A 15,811-nucleotide genomic window follows, 5' to 3' on the forward strand; every position below is an offset into this window, starting at 1 on the left:
CAATGCTTAAAAAATGGAATCAGTTCAGTTCATATGAGCAATCACTGGAGAGTTGTACAAATTTGACTTTCAACACTGGATTCACATGATTTCTCACTAAGTATTCTCAATTAACAAAAGCATTGATTTGCTCTAGACTTACACAAAATGGCTTTTCATGCTCCTTTTGTATGTGTTAAATAATTGATAAATTATTTGTGTAAATTTGGCTTATTATCTCATTGTGTCACCACAAATTTAAAGCTCTTAGATCAGACTATGAAAATCCTTCAGTTGGAGGAATTTTAACAGCCATAATTTTAGATGTCTCAATCAAGTGGATATTATGAAGATGAAAAATTTAAGAAGACCAAAACATAATTCTGAAGATTTTTTTTGAATCATCATTAGTTATACCCTTTAATTAAAGTATGGATTTGCGGTAAAATAATAAAATATAAAGGTATCATTAAACCATAATATTCACACTAGAGGGAAAAATAAAACTAAATGACTACAATAATTGATTATGTAGAAGCGTGACTGTACAAAATTGGGGGTACTCCCTTAATAATATATGTACTAAAGCTCTTCACAATATTGACGTTGTTAAAATGGTTGACAAAAGTTAAACATGCATTAAAAACAACTATTTTGGTAAATAAAAATAGCTGGGTACATAAATATGTGCTGTCTCTTGATTAGAAAATATTTAAATAAAAGTTTTAAAAATCCTCTAAAATAAATAGCAAATTAATAATATAGACTAAATTGAAACAAGTTTAATTTAATTGGGGGCCAAATAAGCCTACAATCAAATGAATACTTTGACTTTAAAATATCTTCAAATTTTAGGATTTCAGGTAATGAAATTTCTAAATAAACTAAAAATAAGTTAGTTTTTAAAATTAGAATATATTAGCTTAGTTGCAATCATATTACTTTAACATTGCATCAGACCGATACAAGAAGAGACACTTACTCTTTGTCGTTAAATCTTGTTTTGCACATTCTCCCTCTGCAATTGATACATCATCAATGGCAATGTCACCTTCTATCCCAGGACCTCGAATACCTTCAAAAATGAGCTACAAGGATGAATGAAACAAACCTAAATGTAGCTTTCATTTGCAGATGAATTTCTATTGTGAAATTGAGGAGACATACCTAAATATTATCAACAATCCTGGAATCATTTATTCTTGATGGTCTTTGAAATTGTTACTTACAAAAATGTAACCTTTCCTACCAAAACCAATAATGGGATCTCCTTTGCACAGTATTATTTTTTCATATCAAAGTTTAAAACAAAAATAAACTCAATAATAAAATAACAGCAACAAGTACTATAAATCCTATCACTTTTTATTTTTAAGGGTAAAGAAAAACTTTTATCTGATCAGTATTTCTCTAAACATATCTTATGACTTTAGTGTTCTAGAAATATTTTAAGGAATGAATCAGATCTGGTTTGTTTAAACAGTATTATGTTTTATTGAAGCCCAGAACAAGGACTTCATTAAATCTCTATGAACTTGCTTTCTCTTGCATTATAGTGAATGGTTCTTCATATTCCCCTTGTTCTTATATTTATATCTATGATTTCACTTTTGACATCTATTTGAAATACCCGAAGATATGTTTTTATCTACTTATATTGAGCATTTAGTGGCAGACCTTTGAATTTCCAGTGTCTAAAACATTGGTTGGCACTGAAGTTTAACACATGGGAAGTGAAAGAATAGATGGATGGGATCAATCTCTCTTTGGTACTACATTCTAAATGCAATGTCAATATGAGGACAATCAACAAATTTTCATTATTTTAATTTTATAAAAACAAAACTTAAAAATTTTCTTTATAATTCCCCATTTATTCTTTGCTTTTAGCAAAACCTTTTTTAAAAAAAAAAAGATTTATTTATTTATGCATACAAGAACTGGGGTACAGGCTAGAGGTACGGGCAGTGAGAGGATTCACCAGAGACAGAATGGGGAGCAGAATAGGCAGATCTACTGAAATACAATGCTGAGGGGAGCAGTGGGCAAGATAGGAAAGGTTTACCTGCGCCTTGTGGGTCAGCTCCATGGCCAGGGATCTAACTGGTGCTGCAGTGGCTGCAGATAGCTTCACAGTGCTGAGACTTAACCCCTTGCATTGCCAGGGAGGCCCTAGCAAAACCTTTTAATCCTTTTGCTATGAACAGGAAAACTGTGTATTTAGTGGACTATAGTCCCAGCAAAGTTTTACGTCAAAATGAAATATCTAATTTTATCTGTCTAAGAAGAAATTAGAGTAATAAAGAGCTATTTCTAACATTAAATTGACGTATGTGTTTTGATAGAATTTCTAGCCTTCTTGAGTTGTAACAAATTAGAATGAAAGTTGATTTTTATCAACTCCTCAAAGGCAAATTTGCAGTAATTTTCAGAGCACTTAAGCTATCTTTCAGAAGTCAATCCATTGTTCTTTCATATGCTAACATAATTTATCAGTAGAAATCTCTAAGTAGTAAATGGAGGAATTCATTATCAATATTGTTTTGAGTACCTGACCCTACTTAAATATAGTCCATAGGAGTAAGAATAATTTTCATGGTTTGATAGGAGAAAAAGATTTAAGAAGTTTTTTATTACTGTATGTTATTTGTCTAGAGAATGCTTCCCTATTTACCTATATTGAAATGGGTATGTTAAAGATTGTCCAAAGTCATTTCTTTGAAAGCATCCAAAATGTCTTGTATCACTGATTCCAAAATAAAATTGGAGGTCAGAATTAAATTATTTAGAACCAAGTTCCAGTAGCATATGAATTTTCTGATACAACCAGTACATAGCTTTGATTGCCTGGGAATAATGACTTGCATTTGAATTAGGATGGCCTTTTGGAAGGTATGTGAGAAGTGGCTAAAAATCCCTCAGAGGATTGTTTAAATCACAAAGTCCTAGGAGTAAAGACTTAAAAAGAAAAAATCAATAGTACAAATAGAGAACTGAAAATAGAAAAAAAAAATTTAATAATTGCAAAAAATTCACAATATGAATATAACATTATTTTTTTCACCAGTAACCAGACATTAAAGTTATTTTCAGTTTTTTGGAACAAAGCTGAGATGAATACTTTGCACATAATTATTATACCCACCTATTTATAGCAGGTGGTTTCTAAGGACATTATACATTGTTCATACCAGTACATCTGTGAAAAGGCAATTATTTTATCCTAACCATGAATGTTTAAGTCTTTGGGGTATTTTCCTCCTATGGTATGTGCTGCTTACCTGGTAGAGAATCAATATTAGTCAATCAATTGTTATTCCCACCCTGTTCTTAGTTTCAGCTGTTTGATACTGAGTTTCTCTCCTGAAGATACCAACCTGAATGGAATTTTATCTCAAGGAAAGTCAGAATTCAAAGATTCAAGGTGATATGAGTGTGACTCCAGAACTACTTTGACTACAAGCTAATACTTTTGCATAAAAGTGGAGTGCTGTCATCACAAATGTTCTTTTACGCAAGTATTCAAAATGGCTGAATGGAATGTAACTGTATTTTTCTGCTCCCCAGTTAGGTTTTAATTCTAGAGTGAAGTAGAAATAATAATGCTTTAATTAGAAATATTTGGTATTATAAAGAAGAAAACTTCTGTCATCAAAAGGTTTAATTTTAAAAATGGGACTTAAAACTTTGTAAAAGAGAATACAGGGTTTGTAATGTAGCTGGTGCAAAGATAAGGGGACTGTATTTCCATATTGTTTGTGTAAAAAGTGATGTTGGTGAAGAGGTTAATAAGGGTAACTTAGAATGTTCTGCACCTGCTTGTACTTCAAATTTAAACAGATGAAGCTGAAGCCATAATACTTTCTTGGGAGAAACAGACTTGGGAGTAAATGGATTTGCCATCTCTGCTGTGTTGAGGTAGGAAGGTGAAATATCCACCGTTTTTCTTATTTAAAGTACACAATTATTTTCATTTAGTAAGTTTTTGTTACCTGGAGGTAGGTGTCAATATAAAATAATGAGATTATTTTAAAAGTCAAAACTAACATGTCTAAATCATCAAAACCATTCCCGAAATTTTCAAAGCTGCTTTCCCTGGAAAGTCATATTTTGATTAAAATGATCCTGCTATTGCTGAAAGCATTTCAAAATTTCTGTTACTGGATTTAAAGCATGAAACACCCTCCTTTCCCTATTCATTTCCTTTTTCTTCTCTTCCTTCAGACTTCCTCTGCAGTTTGATCAAAATCACAAGGTCAGACCTAGGTTTGCGCTATAGACAGTAGTCGGAAGCAGGAAGGTTGTGAAAGATGTTGTCACCCTTCTTTTGTGGTCAGAGTGACAGCAGGTTGGGGGACCTTTCGTGGTAACCATCAGTGAGTAATGAACTGACGTAATTTAATGTGTGTGCTGCAGGCCTGCTGGTGATGTGTTGACTGTAAGTGCATACTTGGCTGCACAGGAAAAATACAAATCAACACAAATGTAAAGCTGAATTTGGCAAGCGTCCAGACGGCTGCCTATATCTAGAACATTTTCTTTTAGCAATACTTTATCCCAGGGTGATCTTGAATGAATTAATTGCTAAAGCAATAAAAGTTAAGTGATTCTTAAATTTTTTGTGTACATTTTTCAGTACAATCATGGATAATATAGCTGAACAAAACAACTTGAAACTTTTTATAGGAGCACAGAAAACATTTTAGACCTTGTGTGGAAATAAATCAAAGAACTAGCAGTGATTACTGCTGGAATGGAATGGTAAAAATAATTTCTTAGGATCAAATTCTTGGTACAGTTATAATTTGTTTCAAATATTTTAATACCGTAATATTTAATATTAACAGTTTTTAATATTTATTGTGATGATAGGGACTCCCAACTAGTAGGCAGAGAAATATTGTAGTCTTGGGTCTCCCTGGTGGCACAAGGGGTTAAGCACTGCACTATGAAGCAATTTGCAGCCTCTGCAGTATGAGTTTGATCCCTGGCCGGCAAGGGAGCAACCCACATAGTGCAGCAGTCCTCTGCTGACTCGCCTTCTACTCCCCTCAGCAGTGTACTTTGGTCAATCTGCCTGTTCTGTTCCCCACTCTGTCTCTGGTGAATCCTCTCACCCCCCGCACCTCTGGCCTGTACCCCAGCTCTTGTATGCATAAATAAATAAATCTTAAAAAAAAAATATTGTAGTCTTCTCAGGATTCTATTTGAAAGGAAGAAAGAAAAAAATTTTGAGCTACAACTTCCATGGCACTTTTGCTATTGAATATACATAAGTTTTTAACTAGTCTCTACTCTCACAAAGACATATTAGTTGTCTTGTTCTGTTTATGCTTTAAAATCCAATGCTGGTTAAATCTTTGAGTTGTTATGACAAAATTTTATGTATTCTAATAGACTCACAAGTGATTGCTAGACTAAGACTCAAAGGGATACTTTCTCCTTTATAATATTTTGACTAAGAGATAGAAATAAAAATATATAGTTATTAAATTTAAAGAATGTTCCTTGGCCTAAACTTTAAGTATTTATATAAAAAAAATTCTTGGTGGCAAATACCTTTTATTTAGACATTAAGATGAAAAACTGTGGCAGTGCATTATATTGTGTTGTATCTCAATTTAAAAGATGTGATTGATCTACATGCAATAAAAAAATTCTGAATTATTTTCACTTAAAGAAGAAATGTTCTCTAGTTAATAGATTGAATTATGTGATATTTTTATGAAGGACCATTTGATGCTGACTACTATTACATTATAGACATAAACTATATTCATTTCCTCTTCAGTACTTCTGAAATGCATTTGGCTTAATTGCCTTGAAGAAGGAATTAACAGCATCTAGATACTTGGGAAGAAAATGCTGATGTTTTTAGGTTTCCTAAAAGAGAGTATAATTATACAAAACCAGTTCTTCACAATCATGTGGCTATTATTTAAATGTTTACCTTACCTAAAATAATAAGTTTACAAATTTTGTTTTCACAGCATGCAATTTAATTCTAAACAATTAATATGTAAGAAATACTATATAATCAGACAATTAACACTTGATGGGTAAGTTAAACTGGGAATTTAAAAAAGTGTATATAGATATCTGGATTAGAATTACACCACACAAAATTTTTTCAGTTCCCTCATAGTTTCTTATACAATATTTTAATGTTTTAAAGAATATAGATATTGATGTCAATTTAAAGATATAGATGACACCCTTAAGACTTGTGTTCAAATGTAATTTCTTTGCAAAAGAAGAAAGGCTATGTGTAGCACTAATGAATAAAAGTAGAAAAGCAGTCCAAAAATACAATGTACTTCTGATGATCTGACATCAATGTTAATGGTGCCTTCTGCAAATGTTCACAACATGATTTTTTCCTGAAAAATGATAAATTGCTTCTGATCATTATTGCTATGGTAATCTCAAAGCTTGAGAATGCAGTTTGAAACTGAGAGTGTACATCACTTGGAAAAACTTCTGGATATTAAAAAATATGAAAATAGCTATTAACATTAATCATTTTACCTTTATCTTATTACTGGCTCAGATAATAATGGAACTATACCAGTACAAAAGAGCTTTGAAGAGGCAACATAATAAAGCAGGTGGATAACCTTAACTTTTTCTCTCGGGAAACTATACAAATATTAATAATGAATTTAACTTCACAACATCGCCTGTTCAACTCGCTGGATAAATGTCAATTGGTTGTCAATGCTTCTTATGTGAAATAATAACATGAGATTTTTGCATGTGGCAAAGACAGAAAGAAAATGGATTGCATTGTGAACTGTTTGGAACATGTTTCAATGGTTACTTTAGAAGCAACCATCATCTCTACATAGTTGTTCTGGAACTTGTCTAGGGAATGCCAGATATATATCTGTACCTGCATGTAAGATCTCCTAAGGAAGATCATATTTTCCTGATTGTTATTATTTTTAATTGTCTAGATAAACAAACAACTGCATAATGTAATGACAGTACTATGTGAAGGATTGGTGTAATTTAAGAGAACCATTTCTTAGTCTTCAAATGAAAATATAAGAATAGAAGATCTCCAGAACGCCTTTCAGAAAATTGAAAGACAATACATTGTGTCTCATAATGTCTATATAAATTTCCTCTGGAAAACATTGGGAGTAATACCATGAAAAAAAGTAAAGCATTAAAAGGGATGACAAAATATAGGATATAAAATATAAATGACATTCTAGGAATACCACATTAATTTTACTCTTTTGGAAATGTTGCCATTACCCTTCTAAATCCAGCAAAATATATTTTTATCACAAACACTGATCATGCTAAATTAATTCCGGAAAAAAAGCCCCAAAGAAATTTCAGTAGGATAAAATTTCTATTTGCCCTAAAAAGTAATATACAATAATTTTATTTTCTATCAAGTGAACTACTTGGATATACTTTAACAAATGACTTTGCAAGTGGTTATTTTTTTAATAGTTTATGTATTAAAGTAATTTAAAGGTAAACGACTCTAAACAAATAAACAAAATAATTGTCAGTGAAACAGATGCTCAAAATTACTTATATCTCTTTTAAAATTCTAAGTGGTAAGAGGCTTTCCACTTGAATTAAAGCATCCTAGAATGCCACAAAGTTACATTTGAATAATATCAAAACATCTCACAACTTAATTTATATGGAAATGCATTCCATAGCATGGTTAACTTACTTTCCTGGTAGGCATACCAAAGCAAACATTTTTTGAAGATTTATAAGTTATAAATGATTTTGATTAAAAATACAATGTCTACAAAGAATTCAAAACAACAAATTAAAAAAATAAAACAAAAACGTGGTAGACTAAATGTAGCTATATTTTCTTAAACAGTCAAGATTTATGAAATAAAAAGAAAGTCTTTAGCTAAAGGACAAAGAACATGTTAGAAAATAAAATAGCATAGGGCCTCCCCGGTGGCGCAGCAGTTGAGTGCTGGATTGCGAAGCTGCCTGCAGCCTCTGTAGCACAGGTTCAATCCCTGCTGCTCCCCGGCCACTGGAGGAGGGTCCCACATGGCGCGCAGACCTCTTCTGCCACCCGCTGCTCCCCTCAGCAGTGTACTTGGGTCCTTCTGCCTGCTCTGCTCCCCGCTCTGGCTCTGGTGAATTCTCTCACCCTCCCGCGCTTCTGACTGTACCCAGTGCTTGTATAAATAAAAATAAATAAATCTTTAAAAAAAAAATTCTTAAAAAAAAAGAAAATGAAATAGCCTAAAAATACATCATTTTAAACTTTGCATTCTTTAATTATTTTTTCTAATGTTGATAGAGAAACAGATATCAGATCTATCCTTCCCTGTGGAATAACCAAATCACTGGACAAAATTTATGGAGTTATTATGTTCAGGGCACTAGACACCAGGTAATAAAGAACAGAAATCACTGAAAGATGGGAATCAAACAAGGTGAGGCTTACAACTGCCCACAGGGGGAGCCTGGTAGAAAATCTGAGTTGAGAAATGGAGCTCAGAGTCTGAAGAGTCCAAGTCAGTTAAAATGTGCAAGGTAGAATAACAGCAAAGAAAGAGTTGCAGAGAAAGAGATCTGCTGGGGCTCCCTCCCCAATTGTTCAGCAAGTTCAATATACTGATCAAGATGTGGGTGTGAACAAACTACCCAAGACCTGGGAAAGAACCAGAGAGATGCAGTTGAAGTAACAGTGCCCTTGGAATCATTCTAAATAGCAAGAAATAATTAGCCCTATACCATACACTATTTTAGTTTCACCTAAAAATTTTAAAAGCAAGACCAAAAATTATCAAAATGATTCCACGAAATTTAACTCTAACCCCAAACAAGCATAAGAATATTTATGAAAGATAAAAATATCCAGCACCATCAAGGTAAAGTTCACAATACCTGATTCCCAATTAGAATACTAGACTCTCAAGAAAGCAAAAAATCAATGAATTTTATAGTAAGGAGAGAAAAAAGTGAATCAGTGAAAACCAACAAAGAGTTGACACAGATGTTAGCATTAGCAGAAAGTGACATTAAAATAATATTATAGGTTGATTTTATATGCTCAGTCATTAGATATATAGAAAGTGTCTTTTGAAAGACTAATTAAACTTATAATGATGAAAAGAATAATGTTTGAGATGAAAAGTACACTGAATAAATTTGAAGGCAGATCAGAAATCGCTGGAGGAGAAATTGGTGAATGTGAAGATAGACTAGAAACTATCCAACGTGAAATACAAATAGAAAATATTTAAAAATTTAAAAGCATCAATGGGATGTGCAATACCTTTAAAGGACCTTATGTATGTTTACTTAAACTCTTCAGAGGAGAAGGGAGCAAAAATATTTAAAAACATAAGCCAAGGCGCAGCAGGTTGAGCACAGCACTGTAAGGCTGTCTGCAGCCTCTGCAACATGGGTTAGATTCCAGGCTGGCCAGTGAGATTCCCACATGGCGTGGCAGACTGCTCCTGTTTTGCCCGCTGCTCCCCTCAGCAGTGTATTTCGGTCTTCTGCCTGTTCTGCTCCCCACTCTGTCTCTGGTAAATCCTCTCACCTTCCTGTGCCTCTGGCCTATACTCCAGCTCTTGTATAAAAATAAATAAATTTAAAAAAAAATAGCCAAGAAGTACTTAAATTATATTAAAACTATGTATAAATCCAGAGATCTAAGAAGCTCAATGAACTCCAAGCACATGAAAAATGAAAAGGACTACAAAAAAACAAAAACAAAAACAAAAAAAAAACAAGTCATAGTCATTTTGCTTAAAACCAGAGGTAAAGAGAAAATCTTAAAATCAACCAAGAAAAAGAGTCACATCATATATAGAAGAATAAATACGTGTTGACAGATTTAACCTCTGAAACAATGCAAACAAAATGCAAAAAATAACATCATTAAAGTTCCAAAAGAAAAATTGGAGTATTATACTCAGAGAAAATATCTTTCTAAAAATGAAAGTGAAATAGACTTCTTCAGAAGTACAAAAAGTGAAAAGAATTCACATTCAGCAGATCCACACTATAATAAATGCTACATGAAGTCCTTCAGGCAAAATGAAATTGATAGATGGAAATAGGATTTTGAAAAAGTAACAAAAAGCATCAGAAATGATAAATGCTTTGCAACTCAGTTTTGTAAACTATGGAAACTCATTTCTCAGTTGGAATGATCAGAAGAGCTGATTATAGTGAAAAAAAGTTTTTCAAGATTTGAAACTTTATGAAATAAAACTTTATTCATTTGAACATTCTTGAATATCTGCATTCAACATTCTTGTAAAATCTTTTAGAAAATTTTATATGTGAATCACAGAGGGAGCAGAGTGTCATTTGTAGTTGGTTTTAAAAATGGTCTTCTCTGATTTTACACTGACCACATGATTCCTGGTTTAAAAAAAAATTAACACGTCTTGAAATCTCTTCTTTAATCAACAACTCTGAGAACAGATGCAATGGGCAAAGATAAACCAAGTCACAAAGAAAAGCGATTCCCTTCTCTAAGAATGTAACATCAGGCTTGGAGCTGGCACTCTGCTTCTTATTTCTTCCCCTTGGGGAATTCCTCTCATTACTTATATCCAGGAGGATATTCCCTCCAGGATTCTCTCTATTGCAACATACTAAATATGAACCTATTCACTTGCAAGAACAGAACAAAATCTGTATTTTTTTCCTAATGTGAAAAGTAATTGAGTAAAAACTATAAATCATGTAGTGATTTACTATCTGGTCATTGGTTATTCTATTAATTCCGGAGTGGAAAAATTTATTCAAGATGGTGGTTTTTTTCCCAATTTCCTTACCACCTTATATAATTTCTTGAGAGTAGACATTCTCAGTGATGGCCTAGTCTCAACCTGCTCTCCAATGTCACTGTCTTCAAATTCTGTGGGGACCAAGCTTTCCTGGAACTCCTTCCTTTTAAACTCTTAACAAGTACTGCTTAAGATCAAGCCATGTTCCCACAGTTCATGTTAATGATTTGTTAATCACTGTGACATATGTACACTTTTCCTTGGAAATAATCACTCTTATAGTTTTAGTTAGCACATGCAATCTAATGATAATAAACATGGGTGTTTCTATACCTTCAGTTAAACATATAGGAGAACCTCTGTATATCTTTAGAAGGATACTCCACAGGTATTTTATAGCAACACATTCAAAAGAGAAGTAAATCATTTTATCCCGAATTTTCTCTTTTTATTATTTAAGGTAATGTTAGCACTAACATTACCCGACTCCCTTGTATGAAACTCCTTAGTCATTCATGGCTACTTGAAAAATTCCCAACATGAGGACATTCTGCTAGTTTTTACCCCAAAGTCTATCTTCAAATTATCCTATTTTCTTTATACCAGTTTCTTAGTTTGTCCCTTTAGCATTGTTTATGTGGATTTTGCAAGGGTAAGCTAAACGATTTGTAAATCCAATTTTACCTCCTTGAACCAGTCTTACACATGTGAGCTAAAAAATCAACAATAAAGAGGGCACCTCCTTTCCCTTCCCCCATCTCAAGCAAAAGGCACAAGTAGAGTCAGGCCTTTTTCTGTGAAAAGGCTGCAGCACCTGAAGTCAATTGTCTCAAAGCAAATTAGTAACTTCAAAGAAAGATAGACCTTAAGGTTTAAGGCATTGCAAACTCCCTTCCATCCTGTCCCCATCAAGATATGGCTCTAAATAGATGGCTAAAAGCTAACAACATTCTTTGTTTTCCTCAATGGGTAGATAACATTAGATAAATAAATTAATCTGAACTCTAACCCTAATTTTCTTTGCCTCTACAGAAATCCTTGAATTGTACATAAACTTTTTTAGTCAACACATACAAAAGCCTGAGTGATGTAACATCTTATCCTCTGAGTAAAATCTTTTGATGACTTCCTATTACCTAAGTTTTATTAAGTCCTATTTTCAGTTTAATTTTGTGTGCTGAATTCCAGGTTGTTTTACTGTTCCTCTGGCAAATGTTGTAGAACAAGACCCTGATGCTTTTGCTCACTCTTAACTCTGCTGTAGCAAGAAGTCCTTTCTCTATTCTGCAATCCCTCTGTTCAGTTCAGGTTTTGCAACAGGGTGGTCCCCAGGAAAGGGGGAGGTTCCCTGCCCCACCCAAGGGAGGGTGGAGCTGAGCAGCAAGAGGAGAAGCTGCAGAAGAGACTGAGGAAGGAAGGAAGCAGGATGGAGCAAGGAGACCTGGAGGAGGCGCATAGAGCCTAGAGACACGTGGAGAAACTGCGCTTGTCTTTTGGTCGTGGACTAGGTGACACAGACGTGGGTGAGACCCATGGGGAGGTGACAATGGCAGCTTTTATCTTGATGTTGATTTTGCTCTTTTCCTTCCGGGCTTGTCTGGTTGTTTGTGACCCTTTGCTGTGGGTCCCCACTGGAAGATGCTTTAGACTTGTGGTAGACTTTGGGGCCTTGTTCTGGGCCGATCCCATATGGATGGACTTTTACCCACGAGGGGACGGGTAACTTTGGGTGCTTCATTTAGAAACTAGACTCTTTGCCTTACCTGTATTGTTTCCTAGTTTAATTAAAGTTCCTTCCCATTAAAGTCTCCTATGTTTTGTGTTGATGCGGCGGATGGCAGAACCCATGTAGAATAGGCAGGTTTGCGGGGTTTGGGCTGCCCCTCTCCCTGTCCTATAACAGTTTCACCTCATGAAATAAACTTTTTTTTTTTTTATTTTTTTTTTTAAAGATTTATTTATTTATACAAGCACTGGGTACAGTCAGAAGCGCGGGAGGGTGAGAGAATTCACCAGAGCCAGAGCGGGGAGCAGAGCAGGCAGAAGGACCGAAGTACACTGCTGAGGGGAGCAGCGGGTGGCAGGAGAGGTCTGCACGCCATGTGGGACCCTCCTCCTGTGGCCGGGGAGCAGCCGGGGATCGAACCGGTGCCGCAGAGGCCGCGGGCAGCTTCGCAACCCAGCGCTCAACCGCTGCGCCACCGGGGAGGCCCATGAAATAAACTTTTGACTCTCATTAATACTCTTCTTGTTGGCTAGGTGTGCTCACAGAAAATAGTGCATGTTTCTATTACTGCAATTATATATTTGATATGTGTGTTTAGATGTATACTTCTACCGATTTAAGGTAAGCAATTATTTTAAAAATCTTCATGCCCAGCAATGTGCCTCACATACAATAATAACTCAATAGGTATTTCTTGAACTATTGTCTATGGCAATAGGGTGTCTTGAATCTGCTCAATAAATTTTTATTAAGCTAATGTTTATGGCAATAAAGAAGTACCCTGAAGGAAATATCACTATTCTCTCAAATATTTATTGGATATGTATTTAACAATTTTGTTTTGGTGAGACAGCATGGATGAAGTGAAAATATATCTAGAATATCAAATTTTTTAAAAGAAAGGCTCTTTGTTGCTTATATAGGTATATACATTTTAATAATAAGGTTGTTTTGAAATCCTGTCTTCCTGGTTTAATTTGGTTTTCACAATTTTTCACAATTGTATTTTCCTTCATAGAAACAAAATGACTCTCAGAGTCTCTGGTTATAGTGTTTTTATGTGTTTATAGACAGTGAGTCTAACTGCATTATTCTTTACCATTATGAACAACTGTATGCATTTTATCCTGGTCAGATGTAGAAGTACATTTTCTTAAACAAAATCATGAAAATTTTAGGGTCTCCCTGGTGGCGCAGTGGGTTGAGCACCGCACTGTGAAGCTGTCCGCAGCCTCTGCAGTCGGGTTCAGTCCCGGCCGGGGAGAAAACCACACGGTGCAGCAGACTTCTCCTGTCTCGCCCGCTGCTCCCCTCAGCAATGAATTTCGGTCCTTCTGCCTGTTCTGCATCCTGTTCTGTCTCTGGTGAATTCTCTTACCCTCCTGCGCCTCTGGCCTGTACCCCAGTTCTTGTATAAATAAAAATAAATCTTTAAAAAAATCATGAAAATTTTAATGATTAGATTATATGTAAAGGACATTCTGCCAATTAAAAAATGTTGTAATTGGAGCTATTGGATTTCCATGCCTTCATTAAAAATGTTGTGAAATGCACCAAATAAATTATCAGTAGAAACAAATGAGTATATAATATACATATATAGGTAGTTATTAAAGTCACTAATACTAGATTATTTTATTTACAGAAATAGTTTCATGGAATATTGTCTTTAGCTCTGATGGCCAATAGTATAGCCATTAAAATTTCTACTTTATTTTTTTTAAAGATTTATTTATTTTTATACAAGAACCGGGGTACAGGCCAGATGCGTGGGAGGGTGAGAGGATTCACCAGAGACAGAGTGGGGAACAGAACAGGCAGATTGACGAAATACACTACTGAGGGGTGCAGCGGGTGAGACAGGAGAGGTCTGCTGCGCCATGTGGGATTCTCGCCAGCAGGTCGGGATCGAACCCGTGCTGCAGAGGCTGCAGACAGCCTCACAGTACTGCACTCAACCACCTGCGCCACCAGGGAGGCCTTCTACTGTATTTTTATAGCTACCTCTCTTAACTCAATCTAAGGCTTATTTCTTTTATGTATAAAAGCAAAGAAAAATAACTTGATTAAAGTTCTCTGACTTGATAATCAAAGTGATAAATTACTAAAATTACAGATCACAAAGAGTAACATCTTATAAACTATATAAAATTCCATCTGTAACTTTCAAACAGATTAAGAATCAATTATCCAGCACCCATAAATTATAAGAATTTATGTCATTTGTCCTCAGGGAACACAATATAGTCATCTAATTTTACAGAAACATATATTTTCTCCAGCAAATAATTTAAATTTTGATAGACTATTGTTCAAACATATCATTAGTTTATATTAATTATAAGGGAAAATGCTATTTTCTTTTTATAAAACAAATTTTAGAGCTAAAGAGAAACTTGATCATGTGATTTTTTTGATTTAAAAAATCTGAATATTCATATTTAATTTGTCCAGGTCTGCCTTTAACATTATGCTCAAGAACAAAATCTATACACAGAAATGAGTGTTCTTTTCTTACCTGAAACGAAGTAATTGGATATATATTAACATGAGCTTCATTCCATCTTTGTCCTTTATTTCCACTTGATGACCACAGTGGGTTCTCAATTGTTGTCTGCCCTTTCAAACGTAGATAAACATTTAAAACACCTAAAAAAAATGAAATTTTATTTTATCTACTTTCTTTTTTTACAAAATACTTGCAAACCTTTAAAGATGAAATTTCACAGAACACCAGCCTTTCCTCATTCTCACTTCCTCTCTCTTTCCCAGTCTTACTCAGACTAAGGACATTGGGCAGGTAAGGCAGGCATCAAAAATAATCAAGTCTTAATTCACAGAACAAGTGAACCTTACCTCATAGGACAAAAAGGGATTTTGCCAATGTTGTCAATGGTCTTGAGATGGGGAGATAATTCTAGAATATCTGGGTAGGTCCTAGTGTAATCTCATAATTCTTTATAAAATGGAGGTAGAAGGAGGTTTGGTACTAGAAAAGGGCATGTAAGTAAAAAAGAAGATGAAGGAAATAGTCACATGTGGAATACCTATGATCTCTAAGAGCTAGAAAAGGCAAAGTGATGAATTCTCCCCTGTGTCTTCAGAAGGAACCAGCACTGCTGACCCTTTGATTTAATCTCATTATATTCATTTTGTATTTCCATCCCCTAGAACTGTATGATCATAAATTTGTGTTGTTTTGTGCCACAAAATTTGTGGTAAGTTATTTGTTACAGCAGCAACAGGGAACTAATACAGCATGTTATCATGTTTTGCCTGACTTGCTCAATGTCTCACTCAAATTATGTTGTCTTATATTACAAAATAGCATCTCTTTTTTTTTGGTTTGAAATTCATC

The 15,811-nt window shown here is 34.4% G+C and overlaps 1 protein-coding gene and 1 pseudogene across 1 annotated transcript in view; one reads left to right on the forward strand and one right to left on the reverse strand.

Annotated features, from left to right (window-relative positions):
* The window catches only part of LOC119239056 (transcription initiation factor IIB-like), a 30,710-nt pseudogene extending 25,559 nt beyond the window's left edge, over positions 1-5,151 (forward strand).
* Positions 1-15,811, reverse strand: part of MDGA2 (MAM domain containing glycosylphosphatidylinositol anchor 2) — a 729,529-nt gene that overhangs the window by 2,383 nt on the left and 711,335 nt on the right. The window contains 2 exon segments of the mRNA XM_054690202.1: positions 962-1,067; positions 14,972-15,102. Coding sequence (XP_054546177.1) covers positions 962-1,067; positions 14,972-15,102 — 237 coding nt within the window.

This window comes from Talpa occidentalis, unplaced genomic scaffold, assembly GCF_014898055.3.
Source record: "Talpa occidentalis isolate TD23 unplaced genomic scaffold, MPIMG_talOcc4v2.1 talOcc4.11, whole genome shotgun sequence".
NCBI classification, from domain to species: domain Eukaryota; kingdom Metazoa; phylum Chordata; class Mammalia; order Eulipotyphla; family Talpidae; genus Talpa; species Talpa occidentalis.